We start from the raw sequence: 16,959 nt of genomic DNA, 5'->3' as shown, positions 1-16,959 counted from the left end.
CGGCGGCCCTGGATTTAAACACCGTTTCACGACGCGCTCCCCATATTTCAATACTTCAATATGATGTACTCCCATCATATAAATAGCACTTGTTGCGGCGCAGGGAAGCTGTCAACACTGTTACGTATCACTGCACTTCCTGATCTCACTGGTACAAATCAGAAGAGCTTCCCCAATTTGCTCTCAGTGTTCTTCTTGGCTCGGCGAACATGTCTTTCGTGGACACCCTGCGGCAGTGGGACGAGGCTGTGACCTGCGCCGACAGACAGGACTGGCCGGAGGCCCTCAGCATCTTCCTGTCCATCCAGCAGCCCAACTCCAAAATTTGTTTTGACATTGGCTGCCTCCACCTTCTCAACCAGGACCTGGACGCCGCTGAGAAGGTACGTCTGGGACACACACAGAGTGAAACGCCGGCCACGTTTGTCCAGAAGGAAACAGATTCTTCCACCAATCAGAGGGTTAAAAAAAAAAATCATCCCTGATTCTGCTGGGGTCAGGGGTGAGTCGATGCATAAGCGAGACAGCAGCGTCTGAAAGTGCGAGTCATCCTGAATGAAGAAGTAGTTGAACCACTTTTATTCTTAAAGAGGAAGTTACATGAGTTTTCTTCTTCTTCTTCTTGTACTTCTCAGGCGTTTGATTGCAGCATACGTAAGGATGAGCACTTGGCAGTCGCCTTCTTTCAAAGAGGAATCACCTTTTACAAACAGGAGAGGCAAGCAGCACAAATCGCTCGAATTACCGCTTGAACTTATAGATTTACCTGTCAGCTACATGGTGTGTTATTTACCACACTGCTCTGCTTGAAGGTATGAGGAGAGCTCAGCAGATTTCCAGAGAGCTTTTAAAGCTCTCCGAAACAACCAGCTGATCGATTACAAGGCGCTCGGTCTCAGATACATCCTGTATGCATGTGAGGTAAGCAGTTTATTGTTTATCCACAATATATATTTTATATATATATCCCTCTCCACTCAGAGGGCCAGAAAAAGCCCAGCTGACTCTCAGCAGTCATAAAATAAGCAGCGGCATTTCCTATGCCTTGCAAAATTACTCACATTCCCTGAGATTTTTTGTTTGTTTGTTTGTTTGTTTTTTTATTGGGTCACACATAGTTACTATGACGATCAGCTCCATCGTCTAGGCCCCGGGCTACGAGAGATGTCTCAGACGTGATGTTATCTCCATAACCGTGACGCTGTTGTGGTCAAAAACAGTTTATTTAGATGCATATCGGTGAATAATTTAAAGAAAATAGTTACCTGTTAGACATTTGAAGCGATTTGCAGTTGATCGGTGAATCATGTTTGAGCATCAGAGTGTGCAGCTCCAATCCGCAATCCAGTGATTTGGAGCAGATGCCGGCTCTTCCCTGAAACTTAAGCAGAAGAAGTCGGTAAGCAGCGGATTCTGTTTTGAAATGAATTGCGTAATGTGCCAGGAAAACACATTTCGTCCAAATCCTCTCACCCCCTGATGACGTCACCTTGAGTAACTTCTGTGACCTGATTCAGGTTGAATCAGTGAGAAGTTTATGACTAGCAATGCTGAGAATCACACAAGTTTTTAATTCTTATATATGTATATTTATATATGTATATATATTTGTAGGAAAGAAAGTCCCAGTTATCCAGAAAGATGAGTTCTCATGCTACTAAAAAAAAAAAAAAACAAAACAAGTTGAAGTCTATAAAACTTCTGAAATGAATCTCAAACTTTGCCGAGATTTCTGGCAGAAATCCACTCGTCCTTTTCTTTCCGCTGCCTCCACCGTCGCTGGTTGTACCGCCATCAACGTAAAGGGTTTCGAAATAAAAGAGGCGAGCTTCTTGCCTGGCGTATGACGTTGATAGTCTTGTTGCTGCAGGTTCTCCACAATATAGCTCTGGCCGAGGCTCGGCTGGGCAACTGGGAAAAAGCCCAGAAAAGCCTGGCGAAGGCCCTCGACTACAAAACAGAGGCCAAGCTCAGCGTCATCGACAAAGCTTTGCAGGCAACTCTGGTCAGTCATCATGTTTCCGAATCACACGTATTAAAACCGATGGAATCTTTGAAATGGCTTTCTTTTCCAATCGCAGAAGCAGAAGCTTTTCAAACTAGTCGAGTTCCCTTCAAAGACTCTGTTCAAACCGAACAAGCACTACGTGGCAGAGCTGGAGAAGAAGGACTATCTGGGCAAAGCCAAGGTATTACAACACGGCTGAGGAACAAACGTCCGGTCACTTCTGCTTTTTGGGGGAATTAGTGCAGATGACTCGTCTATGTGCGGCAGTCGCCCAGGTCCTTTTTGTTAACAATGATTCAGTGGGGAAATACTTTGAATTTCGTTTGTTTTAAACCCTCAGGTTGTTGCCTCCGTCGTTCCACAAGACGAGTTCTCTGGATTTGCCCCCCTGCAGCCGCAGGTGAGACGTGAGTTCACGAGAGACAGGAAAGATCCTGAACAAATTGCACTAGAAATCCAAACTTTACCTACGTATATGGTAGGTTTGGGTCGATGCGAGACTGTCTCTTTATACAAGCATCCAGTGAAAAACAAAAACGACTCCCAATAAAGCAAAAATGTGTCATAGTTTTGTAAAATATATGAATTACTAACGTTATACTTTTTTTTCACATATTAACTTTTAATTTCTATTGTGCTGTGAGTCACAGCAGCCTGATGTGATTATATAGATCGCTAGGCAACCCTGGGTTATGTGCTGGAAAAGATGGCGGTGGGGGGGAGGAGAGTTCACAACTTTCCAACTGCAAGCCAAACAGGAAGTGTTAATCACTTAAATAAAAACCTGATGAAATTAGATAGTTTGTTTTGGTGACTTTCTGGGTTTTTTATTTTTATTTTTTTGGCTGATAAAAATGTGACATTAGAATATGACGGCAGATGAATAAAAACCATTTGACATTCTGAACCGTCCTCTGTTCTGACTGAAGGTTGAAGACGGTCCTGCTGCTCCAAAAGAACCAGAGGTCCTGAGGTATGCGGCACACACTGGAGCGCTACAGTACCCGAAAACACACTGTGGAATACAAGTCACAAGACATGATTCCTCAGAACATCATGCTTTCTGAATGCTGGCAAATTCAGAAGAATAATCATTTGTTCATAAGGTGTCTGCAAACTTCACCAGTTCAAATTTAAGGCTTTTTAAGACCTTCGATGCCACCTTGAATTATGTTTAAGACCACCTCCAGTCACAGAATGCAATGAAGACGTTTGACTACCAAACGTTTTGCGTGACCAAAAAGTTTCATGAGAAAAATCCAAAAAAATCACATTAAAAATTGTCGCCACAAAAAAAATGTAATCCCTATTTAAGGCCTTACTGAAGTGAAAAACAAATGTAAGATAATTTAAGCCCTCATTTCAGATGCAAGTTTAAGACTTTTTAAGTCGACACCCTGCTTTACACTTATTGCCATGTAAGTAATGTGAGCAAAACCAACACACAGAACAGTGCTCTGTAACATCGGATGGCTCTGTGTTTTCTCCATGTTGCTGTTTTGGCAGAGCGTTGGAAGGGGAGGCGCACACCGTGCTGTTTGAGTTCGTTCCAGAGACCAGCGATGAGCTGGCCGTAGTGCCGGGCAACATTGTGTTTGTGTTGCAGAAAGGGGCCGACAACTGGGCCTATGTGGTCTTCAATGAACGGGTGAGACCTCAGGCATGCAGTCGGTGCTCAGAATAGACGCTAGTACTGATTTCTTGTTCCTTCCTTTTTTTTTTAATGCCTAGATACAGGGTATGCAAGTCAAAATCAAGACATTTTAAGATATTTTTAATGTCACCTTAAATCTAGATTTAAAACAAACAATATATATATATCACCCTATGGGCACTGCTGGTAAAGATGTGTAAAGGTTAATCAAGCACAATAAATTGTGCTTGTAAAAACCTGAATGTTACTGAAGACAAGTGAACATGCCCTTTAATCATGATAGATGACTATCATCCACCCATGCGAGCAAAATATTTACAAGGCTTTTGCAGACATCTTTACTGGCGATTCCTGTGGGAAGCACTGTAGCACTTGATGATAATTCAGCTTAATTGATAAATAATAATTCAGTTTGATGTCCATTGCAGAAGGGACTCGTTCCGTACAACTACCTGGAGCCCACCATGGATATCTCCCTGGATTCTAAAAAAATCAAGGTGTTTATATGAATCATTTCTTATGCTGTTTGCACCCCTCCCCCACCCCCGTTTGACACATTTCGACTAACTTGCTCGTCTTCAAATGTCATTCGTCCAAATTGAAATTTCTGAGAACTCAGTCTTGCTGTGATTTTCACTTTTCTGCATTTTTGATGGCAATCAACAGGGTGTGGCGAGACTTCACAGTCGAGACGTTCCGAGGACACCGGAGAGGATTCAAGGTATGACATTTTTTTGATCAAGCAAACAGTTTAAAATCCTCTTTTGATAGAGATGTAAAAACATCTTCTTCTTCATTCTGTACCTGGAAGGTCTTAGTCCTGGCAGCAGCAGGAACACTCTGCAGCAGGTACGCTGATGCTGACCTGTCCAGTACTACAATGATTCCATTGAGATGTTTTAATGTGCACATTTCTACTCGATTGCTGCCCGATCTCACAGCTAGAGGAGAGTTCTTGTTTTGTCAAAATCCGCTTCACCTTCAACTTTGCTGTGTTGGTGCCGTCTGGGTCTTCTTACGTGGTTCTGATAGAGAAAATCAGTAAGAAGCTGAATCTCAACTCCACTGCGATCACCTTGAGGTACAAGCGCTGTTTAAACCGTCGTCTGTTTTACTTTGTAAAACTCGCATGAAACAATGTGGGGGGTTATTTTTCCCCAGCTCGGATTCTCGAGGGAAAAATCTCATTGATAACAACACAGAGATGGAAGACGTGTGGAGTCGTGCTCAGGGTGGGCGCATCACCTTATGGTGTACCACCAAAGAGGTAAGGTGGTGGTTCACTTTTCTGTGACTCATGACTAGGGCTGCACCGATTCATCGGAACCAATGTCCTTCGTTTTGGGTGATCAGCAGACAGAAGTGAAAAAGACTTTAACCACCATCTGCGAGATTCTGAAAACCAACCTCTACCTGGGCAACTCCATGTACCACTGTCTAATTGGTCAAGCACCATATTTGGTGATACGTTTGAGTGGTAAATGTGTAACTTTTCAGAAGGAAAAAAATAATTCATATTGGCAGGTCAGACTTTTTAAAGATCGGTGATCGTCCAGAAAAGTGCAATCCGTGCAGAACTTAATCTCACATGTTCGTTTCCAATCAATATTTTATAAAAGAGCATGAGCAGTTTCATTTTTACTTGTGTAGAGAATGCTAACAGAGAGATCCAGCACATTTCAAATGACAAAAAAATATATATATATACCAGACTCAAATCTCTGGAGTTCTCCGTCCTCAACATTCACTTGAAAACATTTTAAAGTTCACCGAGAATATAGCAGAAACTTCTCCAGCTTTTTACATGACATTCTAAATTCAGACAAGGAAAAAAAACTGACTAGATTCTTCAGTCATTCTGAAGTTTTGACTTAAAAAAACAGCAAAAAAAAAAACAAGTGCGTTTTGTAATTGCAGCAAAGTGATGGAAAGCCACAGAAGGAGGTTTACTTGGTGGCGCTTCACTCCTACGACTCTTCGAACCCAGAAGACTTGAGCTTCCAGGAAGGAGATAAAATCAAATTGCTCTCCAAAGGTGAGTTTCAAATCATTTCAACATGTTGCAAAATCCGTCATATGAAATAATATATGCTCTGTCTCTCTTTTTCTCTTTGTAGTGAACCAGGACTGGTTGGAAGGGCAGTGTAATGGGAACACTGGTATATTTCCTGCATCATTTGCAGAAGAAGCTCCTGTGGATGGACAATAACTTCATGCAAACTGAAATTTGTATTTTCAATTGTACACAAGGCAGAAAATAAGAAATAATTGTAATCCGTGATTTGAGTTACATTCAGGTATTCATTAAATATTGCTGAACTATAAAGTGATGCTGGGTGATATTTCCCAAAAATCACAAACATTTGTCTCCTAGTAATATATTTGTATGGATTTATGCGGAGTCCATTCGAAAATCAATAAATCGTGGCATCGTCAAGACGCTCCTTCGTCTTCATAGGCGATGGCTATGCCTCTCCTGCCCTGCACTGCCTTTCCTACAGGAGTTTCCCCCAGCTTCTGCTCCAGGCCTCGCCAGCTTCGACCTGCCAGGAAAGACGCTGGAAAACAACAATAGGAGCGCATTCACAAGACTGTAGATAATCCACTGTGTCAAATGTTTGAATATGCTGTTAAAAAAAGAAAAAAAAGAAGAAGCAATAAATAAGTATCCTGGATGTCTCTGACTGTTCTGTACCTGCTGAGTTCACGTCGGCGACAGTCGTATTCTGGTTCCTCAGCACCACAGAAGACCCGAAGGAGGAGTCCGCGGGCTCACGGCTCGGCAGGCTCCGACTCCGCAGCTCTCCGGTTATCAACGACACGTCGGTTTCGTCGTCGCCTTCCTGCTGATCGGCCATCGGCACGTGACTCTGTCCACCTGACCCAAGGATAAAAAACAAAGAAAAAAACACGTTGTTAAAGGATAGACATGGGAGACGTGAAATGATGTTTGCGATTTTATTTTTTTTACATCCTGGTAGAAACTTAATCTGCAGCAGAGACGAATCAGAATGCCGATAAAGAGGGAACGTTGACGTTCCTTCGGTAATGGGAGACCTCTCGATATCGTTTCTGTTAAAGCCGTCGACTTTACTGCAAAATGTGATCAGCGCGTCGTCTTCTTTTTTTCTAAATCAAATACTTTGATTTAGAAAAATACTTTGATTTAGATACTGATACTGGTTTACAGCCAGTATCAGGAGCATTTTGTAAAAAATATTACAAAATGCATCTTCAATGCGTTAATTTTGATTAATTACCGTACATAAATTTTAATGAGTTGCAAAATTTGAACAAAATCACATTTATGTTTTTTATTCATTAATTTCCTTTTATTTTTGATCTAATCTGCGGTTAAATAACCTCAATAACAAATTAAAAACAATAAATACATGTTGCACTTATGTCTATAACTTGGCAGCAAAAAGGAATTTCGAGTTGAAAGTGTTGCCGATATACTTAATTAAAATACAATTAAGTAAATTTTTTAAATTGAGTTCCAGCACAAATAAAGTTGATTATGAATTTATAGCATATATTTCAGACTTTACATCATGAACACAGAGGTATACAGCAACACCAAGGATGAGACTCGCATTGCGACATTTCTTTTTTCGGACGACTGTCACGTAATTAATGAGAACATTTGACATGAACTGACTTGACTGATGTTTGGATGAATGGACAGATTGAGGTAGTCAGCCACACCCGTGTTTCATCCACATTGGAATGTTTTTCCCTGTTATGGCCCAATCAGTGCATTTCTCCATCATGCACTGATGGAGAATTATATTAGTTCCCCTTTAGTGGATGTTTGGCGTCTAATGTTACAAGGCATGGATGGACAAAGTTATGGATGGATGGCAGCATACTGACCTCAAAGTGCGTTGGACTTTGACGGATGTATGAAAGATTGGATGGATTAACAACTAAGTGCATATTTTATGGTTCCTGACATAATGCACAGAAAGACTATCTATGAAAGGAGAAGGATGAACTTCAAGAAATTCATATTATATCACATTGCCAAGTGGAATTGGAAATAAAAAATATTTTTTATACTAAGATCTGGAGAGGCTACACTCTTCCGGACATTTCAGGACTACATCGTAACCCTTGTGTAGAAGTTAATCTGATTAAATCTACCAAACAACCCATTGTCTCTTTTTAGATTCCACATAATTAGTCCATAAACCGCAATCAAACCTGGAAGAAGATGTCGAAAATCCGTGACGTATTCCTCAGACCACTCCCTCTTCCTGTTGCACGCCACCTCCATCTCGAACGGCGTCACCACGGGCTTGTAGAACTCGCTGGAGTCTAGCAGCGAGTTCTCGGGACACGCGATTAGCACGAAGATGTCGATCTCCAGAAAGTTCGCCAGTTTGGGAACGTTGAGCTTCCCCATTGCAAACATGTAGCTCTTCTTGCCGGCTCTGTGAAGAGTCTCTTTGAGTTGCTGGATGATGGAGAGGTAGTCGGCCACACCCAGGGTGCCAACAAGGATGCCAACCACGTTGGCGTCTTTGGCCCTTTCGATGGCATAGTAGCGTTTCATGAGAGCACGGTTGACGTTCACAGACTCAGGCCTTCCCGTCATCGATACAGGATCGAAAGAACAAAATAAGCTGCGATTCCAGGTCATCATGAAGTTTCGTAACGTGGCTCCCTCCTGGCCTACGTAGAACATATGGTAATCCGTTAGAGATGAGCCACTTTTTAAGGAGAACCATCGTCCGAATTGACAAATGGTCTGGCTGTTGTCATCCTCAGATGGACGGGTTTCGACGTCGATCGGTCCATGACTGTAACAGTTATCCCCTTCAACAGCAAGCTCAGTGACTACAAGGTTTGGATACTCTGGTGAGAGGAGCGTCAAAAGATCACCTGGAGAAGAGAAAAAGATGAAGAAATTTACAAAAGGAAGAGAAATTGAAGCAAGAAATGAATGTTTTCCTGGGACAACTTGCCGATAGCGTGATCGTAGTTTACGTCAAAAAGGAGGAGGATGTGTGTCTGTGTGTCCGCGTAAAGGTCCCTGAAAGAGGCGGCGCACTTCTCCACATCCAGGGTCCGTTTCTCAAAGACGTACATGACAGGAAGCCGTTTGGACGGGCTGAGGCAGGCGTTGCCGTAGTGAATGATGCAGTCGGCTCCAACGTGTTCTGCTGCTACCTCGTCAACACAGCAGCTGCTCAGTCAGAACAAAGGGAACCACATTGGTTAATTTCAGACCGGAAATTATTTCATCCAACTTAAGTTGGAAAAAAACGACAACCAAAACAGAAGGTCTGTAATACAGATTTTAATTACATTAATTACATACAGTCCCTCCAGTTCTTCACCCAGAACTTAATTTGTCTATGCTAATGCATTTCTGTTAATATCTCACAAATTTTTCTGAAAAATTGTTGACATTTGTTTTAAGTGACTGCAAACTCCCACCTGCAGGTGACAGTATTTCTTACTTTGACTACACTGCTGCCTCAACCTTTATTGATATCAAGTTTTAGTGTATAGTCTATGTGGCCCCAATTAAAAATATTATTTAAGTTCCATGCAGAATAAAATTGATGTCCAATCAGACTGTTTGATGTTGTTTTCCATGATCTTGTTTTACTAGATGTGGACTTTTGAAGCGCTTTAGTGAGGAAATATCATTAAAAAATGTATTGGATATAGTTCTAAAAATAAAAAAAGTGCCACAAAATCCGGGGTTTTGTTTGCAAAACAATTCCAAAGAGAAGTTGAACAAGTCACAGTACCTGCCATAGGAGGTGTCTCCCAGAATAAAGGTTTTGGCTCCACTGGTCGTCTCAATCTCTGCAGCCACAGCGGCCGAGTCGACCAGCAGCTCATCGGGAAACTGCAGAGCAACCTAGGAAAACAAAAAGCAAAGCAAATAAACCACACGGGAACCACAATTATCCACCTTCCATCCGCTGTTCAAAATGCTACCTTTCGGAAGTGGCGCTCGCCGATGAACGCGCATGTCTTCGTGATCTGAAACGACTCGACGAGTTTTTCAGCAGGAGTGTTTTCCCTCAGACTAACGTCAACCACGCGCTGAATCGCGGTCTCCGAGCTGCTACTGAACGCATCAGCCATGGCAGTGAGCTACAAATGTCTTCGAGACGTAACTGGACGTCAATAATGTGAAAACAAAACTAGCCAGGACGATCTAACACTGTAGCGAAAAAAGTCTGTCATATTTCACTGTAACAATTATACAAATTAAATTGTTACAAGCTGCTTATTTCCACGTCGCATGTCACTTCCAGCGAAGTGTCACGTTGGGAGTTTTGCTAGTCTTTACATGCTTGTCGGAAACGTAAACACGTGTCCAGCACAACGGAAGGGAGAGGTGGGAGCACTTCCGGTTCACGTGCTTTTCAAAATAAAACCCAAACCTTTCTCGCGCTTTAAACCAGCAGTGGGAAGTTGTAGCAAGTCACCCGAGGACCAATTAATATGAACCAATCTGACTAATAAAGCCATAAAATAAATAAAGCCGTGTTTATTTGTGCAAACACATGTAAAATTATCGAAATATTGCTTTCCAAGCTCTGCCAGACTTGACAAAAAAAAGTATTTATACAAATTTTCGACAACTCATGTGCTGATTTCAAGTAGGTGTGGTCGATTGCAACTTTATTTTAATTAAATAAACATAATCTGAAAATTAATTCAATGGACATTGAATAGACATTAGTGATATAACATGTAAAGCATGAAAAACATGTGCAGGGTACAAAAATATACTTACTATTTTAAAATGATTCAATTAAACTTTTGGCTTTGTTGAGAGAACTTTGTTGAGAACTTTTTTTAAACCCTTTTCATATTTTTTCTTCACACATCACACTGAAGTTCAATTCAATTATAATTTGGTGTTTGAAAAGTAAAAAAAAAAAAAAAATTAGCAATATTCAGATCAATCATCAAATAGGATGAAATATTTCATAAAGCATAAAGGAGCCAAAGTTTGTTCAAATTTTAAATCATGGCTTCTATTAAGTAAAATTAAATTATGGGATCTGAAATGACTCAGAGAAATTCGCATTGATCTCTCTTGTTTCTAGAACTGACAGAAACCAAATTATGGATTTATTAGCAGAGAGAATATATATTTTACATATCCAAACATTAGCATCTCAGCTTGAAGCCACATTATATAGAATCCAATCATAACTCGATTCATCAACCAGACCCAAAAAAGGTTTTGCGTCTTTATTATTTCCTATATTAAAGACACATTATATTATAATTTATTGAATAAGACTGTCTGGCATTCACATGTAAGTTTTGGCTTTATTCTTTGCACTAGAAAAGTAAAGACCTTCCAGTGACTGTGGGTGCATCAGCCATTGTGCATCAGCAATGAGGTCATTTAAGGAGTGTGTACTAGATAGGTTATTATTTGGATCTCTAAACAGTCAGTGAGTGAGACACAGACACACCAATTAGCCTAATCAATTTTCCCCCCGAAGGTAGGACAAACCGGATCACCTGGAGAAAACCTATGCATTTATTTTGAAGAGTGTTTCCATTTAATTACATCAACAATGTGTCTCTACTTTTATGGTTGAACTGAAGGGGAGATTGTTTAATGGTTACCACAGTACAAAAGAAAAACTTTAGTAATTTGTGCCTGTTTTTGTGTTTTTCTATTGTCTGAAACTATAAATAGTTTCATTAATAGTAATTAAATCTCATGCAGGGGGCCGTAGATAATTCATTTGTGGGTCGGATCCGTTTTGCGGCTGAAAATGCATAAACTGAAAATGCATCATTGCAAGTTCAGAGTCCATGATTTGCACAGTCAGCCCAACAGAAGAAACCTTCATTGAGGCGAATAAGGTGATGGACAAAGACATCTGGAGTGACAAACACAACTGACATGTCTCACACATTCACATCCCAAATTGGGCCCGCAAATTAATAAGCTGTGGCCCGCAGGATGACATCAAATTACTATTAGTAACCGGCCCGCAGGCCGCAGTGGTCATGTTCACTGAGGTCATGTGTGTCACTGATGTCAGCAACGCGTTACATGTTCAGTGACGCGTCACTGACGTCAGCAAAACGTTACATGTTCAGTGACGTGTTGTGACATCAGCAACGCGTTACATGTTCAGTGACGTGTCAGTGACGTCAGCAACACGTTACATGTTCAGTGACGTCAGCAACGCGTTGCATGTTCAGTGATGTGTTGTGACGTCAGCAACGCGTTGCACGTTCAGTGACGTATTGTGACGTCAGCAACACGTTACATGTTCAGTGACGTCAGCAACGCGTTGCATGTTCAGTGATGTGTTGTGACGTCAGCAAAACGTTACATGTTCAGTGACGTCAGCAACGCGTTGCATGTTGAGTGACGTGTTGTGACATCAGCAACGCGTTGCATGTTCAGTGACGTGTTGTGACGTCAGCAACGCGTTGCATGTTCAGTGACGTGTTGTGACGTCAGCAACGCGTTGCATGTTCAGTGACGTCAGCAACGCGTTGCACGTTCAGTGACGTGTTGTGACATCAGCAACGCATTGCATGTTCAGTGACGTCAGCAACGCGTTGCACGTTCAGTGACGTGTTGTGACATCAGCAACGCATTGCATGTTCAGTGACGTCAGCAACACGTTGCATGTTCAGTGACGTGTTGTGACATCAGCAACGCGTTGCATGTTCAGTGACGTCAGCAACGCATTGCATGTTCAGTGACGTGTTGTGACATCAGCAACGTGTTGCATGTTCAGTGACGCGTCACTGACATCAGCAACACGTTACATGTTCAGTGACCTGTTGTGACGTCAGCAACGCGTTGCATGTTCAGTGACGTGTCACTGACGTCATTATTCTCTTAATGTACAGAACATGAAGTTTGTTTTTGTCTGTTTGCCTGTTGAAAAATGGTTGCACTTGAAATTACTGACAGATTCATAAGAAAATATTGCTGTATTCATAATATACACTGTGTTAGGTCTTGGTTCAGCAGGCTTTGTGCAATCATTTCAACATATTTTGATAATCGTAGAACCAGCACGGCCCTCGGCTTGAAGAAGATTTGGTTTCTTTGGCCCTTGGTGTATTTGACTTTGACGTCCCTGAATTGACCTAATCACTGTTTTTCCCAAAGGTAGGACAAACCAGAGCACCTGGAGAAAACCTATGCATTTATGTTAAAGACTGTGTCCATTTAAAGAGTGTCTTTAACAGTTAGTGAGCAAAAGGCAAAAGGTCAATTTAACCCTTTAACAACCACACCAAGAAAAAAACCCGTGAAAATTTTTTTCTTTGCATTTCTTTTACCCTTGGGTGACTCAAAAACACAATCAATATTTTTTTTTCAACAGACCCTGTGGTTTTTAAAATATTGATCTCTACCAAACGGTTGAGATGTCACTTAAAGGTTTAAGTACATTATGTAATAAAAATACCTAGTACAGTAGATAAAATAAAATAAAATGCAAATTTATAAAGAAATTAACAACAACAAAATGTCTGGGGAATTGGATACAGTTTATGTTTGTCAAAATGCTACACAACACTGGTTTTAATTTCAACACAGGAAAACATTGCATCGAACAAGAAAATATTGCATTTTTAGTTTTCCCATCTTGATTGTATCTGTACTAAAGTGCAACAGTTTTTCAGTGTTTCACTGTTGAAAAGGGCATGATCCCATAGGCTTTACTAAGCAAGTTGACCCATTTGTTATCCAACCACTTCACTGGAAGAACCCCTTCAGCAGCCCTAAAATCACAGACCCCACACCCTCTTTGAATCAGGACTTTGTCATCAATGGAGCTCCACCAGTGCAGTTCGGTCATACGGTGCCGATGCACTTGACGCCAAGGGCAGTGTGCAGGTACTGAACCAAGTTGAAACTTGTAAAGAAGTTGTCACAAAAGACAACAGACATCCGGGGGTCTTTTATCGTTTTGCAGAGTGTTGGCACCACTTTTGCTCCCAACGGAAGAAATTATTACAAAAATTATTTTGTAAGATGACGTTATACAGCAAGAAGGTCCTGGGTTCGATTCCCGGCCCGGGGTCTTTCTGCACGGAGTTTGCATGTTCTCCCTGTGCATGCTGGGTTCTCTCCGGGTTCTCCGGCTTCCTCCCACAGTCCAAAAACATGACTGTCAGGTTGATTGGGCTTTCCAGATTCTCCTTAGGTGTGAATGTGTGTGTGCATGGTTGTTTCTCCTGTTTGTCTTTGTGTTGCCCTGCGACAGACTGGCGACCTGTCCAGGGTGAACCCCGCCTCTCGCCCGGAACGCAGCTGGAGATAGGCACCAGCACCTCCCGACCCCGTTAGGGAGAAGGGTGGCCAGAAAATGGATGGATGGATGATGTTATAATTATTCTTAGTGTATAACATTGTAATAACACTTATTGTTTCCTATTTACACCAATAGATGAAAATGACTTTTGATTTTATAGCAAAAAAAAAAAAAAGTTAACTAAATTACCTTGATTTGCTACATTTACCATCAAGTGACAAATCAACCGTTTGGTCAAGCATATTTTGAAAAAATTATTAAACCTCTAATTTAGCTTTTTAGGTGGTATCAAGTAACATAATTTTGTTTAGTAAGGTCTATAACACTATCATATGCCAGAAAACTATTCCTGTCTTTCAAAGTTTTACCACAACCAATTAATCTTTGTGACAGATTTTTTGTGTTTCTGACTTCCTGGTTGGAGAGGGGAAGAAGAAGAATACTATTTAAAGAAACAGAGCCCTGTAGTTGATTTCTTTAGCATATCATACCTCAACCAAGCGGCAGAGATGGCTCAATCAGGTTAAGCTAAGTTAGGCACTCCTCATATGGAGATACAGAGACCCAAAATGTGCTAAACCATATGGTTGAGCGGGCAGTTAAAGGGCTAAGACATCAATCAGCCTAATCACTTTTTTTCCCTAAAAGGTAGGCAAACCGGATCACCCGGAAAAACCTTTCTTATTTCATTTAAAGAGTGTCTTTAACAGTTAGTGAGCAAGAGGCAAAAGGTCAATTTAAGACATCAATCAGCCTAGTCACTTTTTTTCCCTAAAAGGTAGGCAAACCGGATCACCCGGAAAAACCTTTCTTATTTCATTTAAAGAGTGTCTTTAACAGTTAGTGAGCAAGAGGCAAAAGGTCAATTTAAGACATCAATCAACCTAATCACTTTTTTTCCCTAAAAGGTAGGCAAACCGGATCACCCGGAAAAACCTTTCTTATTTCATTTAAAGAGTGTCTTTAACAGTTAGTGAGCAAGAGGCAAAAGGTCAATTTAAGACATCAATCAACCTAATCACTTTTTTTCCCTAAAAGGTAGGCAAACCGGATCACCCGGAAGAAAACCTTCTTATTCCCATTTAAAGAGTGTGCTGTAGAAAGAAACACAACCGTCAGTACAGGAAGGGATGCAAGTTATCAATTGATGAGTCAATCTAAAGTTGATTAGATCAAAACAGCATGTTTTGCTCACAAATGCACCTCATAATATTTTTTTGCCTCTAACCTTTAATGAGAGAGCTTCGTGCTTCTCTTCAGCTGTGGTACGCCTGCAGGGTGGACCGCTGTCCTTTCTCTGCTCGGGTTCACTGATATAAAGCCTCCTGCCTGCCGGTTTAAATGGTGGCCTTTCAGGCTTTTTTGTGGTAGGGGGCACTGGGTTAACTTGTTTTGACTTGTCTTGTTCTGTGAGGTGCTCTTCTTTAAAATCTGGCAGTAACTTGGCTTCCCCCAGAGGCAAAGTTCTTCTACAATGACTTGACTGCGTTTCGGGCGTCTGGAGGTTTGATTCTCCATCGGGTGGTTGAAAACCGACTTGCTCATCGTTGGTTTGTGCTTCAAGTTCGCTTTCATTTTCAGGTCCTTCCGCTGCAATATCATGTTCTGCCTTAGCCTCTTTGCTCTGTATGAATTCTTTCAAATTCCTATATTTCAGCTTGTTTTCTGAGAGCTTTGCTTTTGCCTTAAGCAGTTGTTCGGTGATTTCCTGAATGTGTTCTTGATCCTTCTCCCTGTTTTCAGTTAGTGTCTTTATCTCACATTTTAAGGATTTCATTTCTCTCTCCAGCACAAAACTTTTCTTCACAACCACGGCCTCTCGCTGTTGTTGTAAGGCTAACAGCTTGAAGTTAATCTCAGACTGCTCCGCCAAGAGCTTACGCACCTTGCGGTCTTCTTCTAATAACATGTCGTCGTATAACTTGAGCTTTGCCGCAGTCTCGTACTTGATTTGATCTTCTTCCGCTTTTGAACTTTTTGAAAGTTTTCCCAAAAGAATTTCATTTTCCTTCTCTACCTCTTCCAACTGCTTTTCCAGAACACCTATCCTGTCCTGGAGACGTTCGGACTTGTGCTTTTCTCTTGATATTTTTTCAATCTTTTGGGAAAGCTCAGACTCAAGTCTCTTCACTTCTTTTTGAAGCCTTTCAGTCGTCGCTTGGTCTGCTGTGCTGGTAGACACCACTTGGGCTTTTTCTTTCAAAATCTTGTTCACCTGGACTTGTGAGTTACTCTCCAGACTTTTTAAAGAGGCTTTAAGCTGCTTGACTTTCTGTTTGTAGTGCTTCACCTCAGACAACAACTGATTCTTTTGGGAACTCTCGTTCTCCAGCTCTTGTTTCATCTGTGGGATCTTCTGACGCTCCAGGCTCCGGTTTAGTCTGAGAGCCGAGTTTAGCTCTTTGCTGAGGGCATCAATTTTCTCCTTTAGAACCTCATTTTTCTCATGTGCCGACTTCAACTCTTTCTCCAGTGCGGCCTCTTTACTGTGCTTTTTAGGTTTCTCTTTCAACCTTTGAAAGCAATCCAGAACCACGATAATCAGGTCATCTTTAGTCAGTTGTTTCATTTGGGATATTGTTAAAAACTCTGTTTGAGCTGGCGCCATTTTGACCGTCCAACCAATGTGTCACAAAAGCTACGAAAAAAACGCAACGTTAAATCCAACGTCCGAGCCGAGTGAGACTTCTTGAGTTCTGCAAGTTTGATTCAGATGCAGTTTATTCCAAGCCTCTGTCCCTCATGACATCATAACACACTTTCTGGAAAGTGTGTTATGATGTCATCACACACAGCATCATCAGAGTCCATCAGTGGAAGTACTTGATGTATGCCATGTTGCTAGGCAACAGCAAAGCCAGCTCACTTTCCATCATATTCCTGGGAGGCTTTCTGTGGAAACGATTATGGGTCTTACTTCCGGCGATCACCGGAAGTGGCGGCATTTCACTGTAATCTATTGGGTTTTCTGCTAATCTATATTCATGATAGAAGTCACATCTCTCTTTTCGGTT

The 16,959-nt window shown here is 41.4% G+C and overlaps 2 protein-coding genes across 3 annotated transcripts; one reads left to right on the top strand and one right to left on the bottom strand.

The window, feature by feature from the left end:
- The first annotated feature begins 200 nt into the window (after nucleotides 1-200).
- ncf2 (neutrophil cytosolic factor 2) lies at nucleotides 201-5,892 on the top strand. Its single transcript, XM_055037534.1, has 15 exons — nucleotides 201-383; nucleotides 636-718; nucleotides 813-921; nucleotides 1,871-2,005; nucleotides 2,082-2,189; nucleotides 2,349-2,408; nucleotides 2,938-2,981; nucleotides 3,515-3,656; nucleotides 4,091-4,159; nucleotides 4,329-4,383; nucleotides 4,474-4,511; nucleotides 4,604-4,743; nucleotides 4,824-4,929; nucleotides 5,580-5,697; nucleotides 5,780-5,892. The coding sequence occupies exons 1-15, from the start codon at nucleotides 210-212 to the stop codon at nucleotides 5,869-5,871; spliced, it is 1,473 nt and encodes a 490-aa protein (XP_054893509.1). The 5' UTR covers nucleotides 201-209; the 3' UTR covers nucleotides 5,872-5,892.
- Nucleotides 5,873-16,631, bottom strand: dph2 (diphthamide biosynthesis 2). Of its 2 annotated transcripts, none has more exons than XM_055037529.1 (6): nucleotides 15,174-16,631; nucleotides 9,428-9,540; nucleotides 8,633-8,853; nucleotides 7,869-8,549; nucleotides 6,358-6,540; nucleotides 5,873-6,220 (listed from the first exon to the last, which is right to left on the bottom strand). In XM_055037529.1, exons 1-6 carry the CDS (start codon nucleotides 16,551-16,553, stop codon nucleotides 6,096-6,098), a joined length of 2,703 nt encoding a protein of 900 aa, XP_054893504.1. In that variant the 5' UTR covers nucleotides 16,554-16,631; the 3' UTR covers nucleotides 5,873-6,095. The 2 variants fall into 2 exon arrangements, with proteins under 2 accessions (XP_054893504.1, XP_054893506.1); XM_055037531.1 differs by lacking the exon at nucleotides 15,174-16,631 and adding an exon at nucleotides 9,621-9,987.
- Nucleotides 16,632-16,959: the final 328 nt, after the last annotated feature.

This window comes from Poeciliopsis prolifica, unplaced genomic scaffold, assembly GCF_027474105.1.
Source record: "Poeciliopsis prolifica strain line A6 unplaced genomic scaffold, Auburn_PproV2 SCAFFOLD012, whole genome shotgun sequence".
In the NCBI taxonomy this organism is placed as follows: Eukaryota; Metazoa; Chordata; class Actinopteri; order Cyprinodontiformes; family Poeciliidae; genus Poeciliopsis; species Poeciliopsis prolifica.
Note: the sequence above shows the minus strand (reverse complement) of the source record. Positions and strands in the feature narration are given on the sequence as shown.

Bases quoted from the DNA above. Each gene is read 5' to 3' on its own strand.
- dph2 (XM_055037529.1), bottom strand. From the start codon at position 16,553: ATGGCGCCAGCTCAAACAGAGTTTTTAACAATATCCCAAATGAAACAA. The intron at 8,550-8,632 runs GCAAGTTGTCCC...TCTCTTCTCCAG, and splicing joins AAACTACGATCACGCTATCG to GTGATCTTTTGACGCTCCTC. The intron at 6,541-7,868 runs GTTTGATTGCGG...TCCTTGGGTCAG, and splicing joins TTTTCGACATCTTCTTCCAG to GTGGACAGAGTCACGTGCCG.
- ncf2 (XM_055037534.1), top strand. From the start codon at position 210: ATGTCTTTCGTGGACACCCTGCGGCAGTGGGACGAGGCTGTGACCTGC. The intron at 2,409-2,937 runs GTGAGACGTGAG...TTCTGACTGAAG, and splicing joins TTGCCCCCCTGCAGCCGCAG to GTTGAAGACGGTCCTGCTGC. The intron at 4,384-4,473 runs GTATGACATTTT...TGTACCTGGAAG, and splicing joins GACACCGGAGAGGATTCAAG to GTCTTAGTCCTGGCAGCAGC.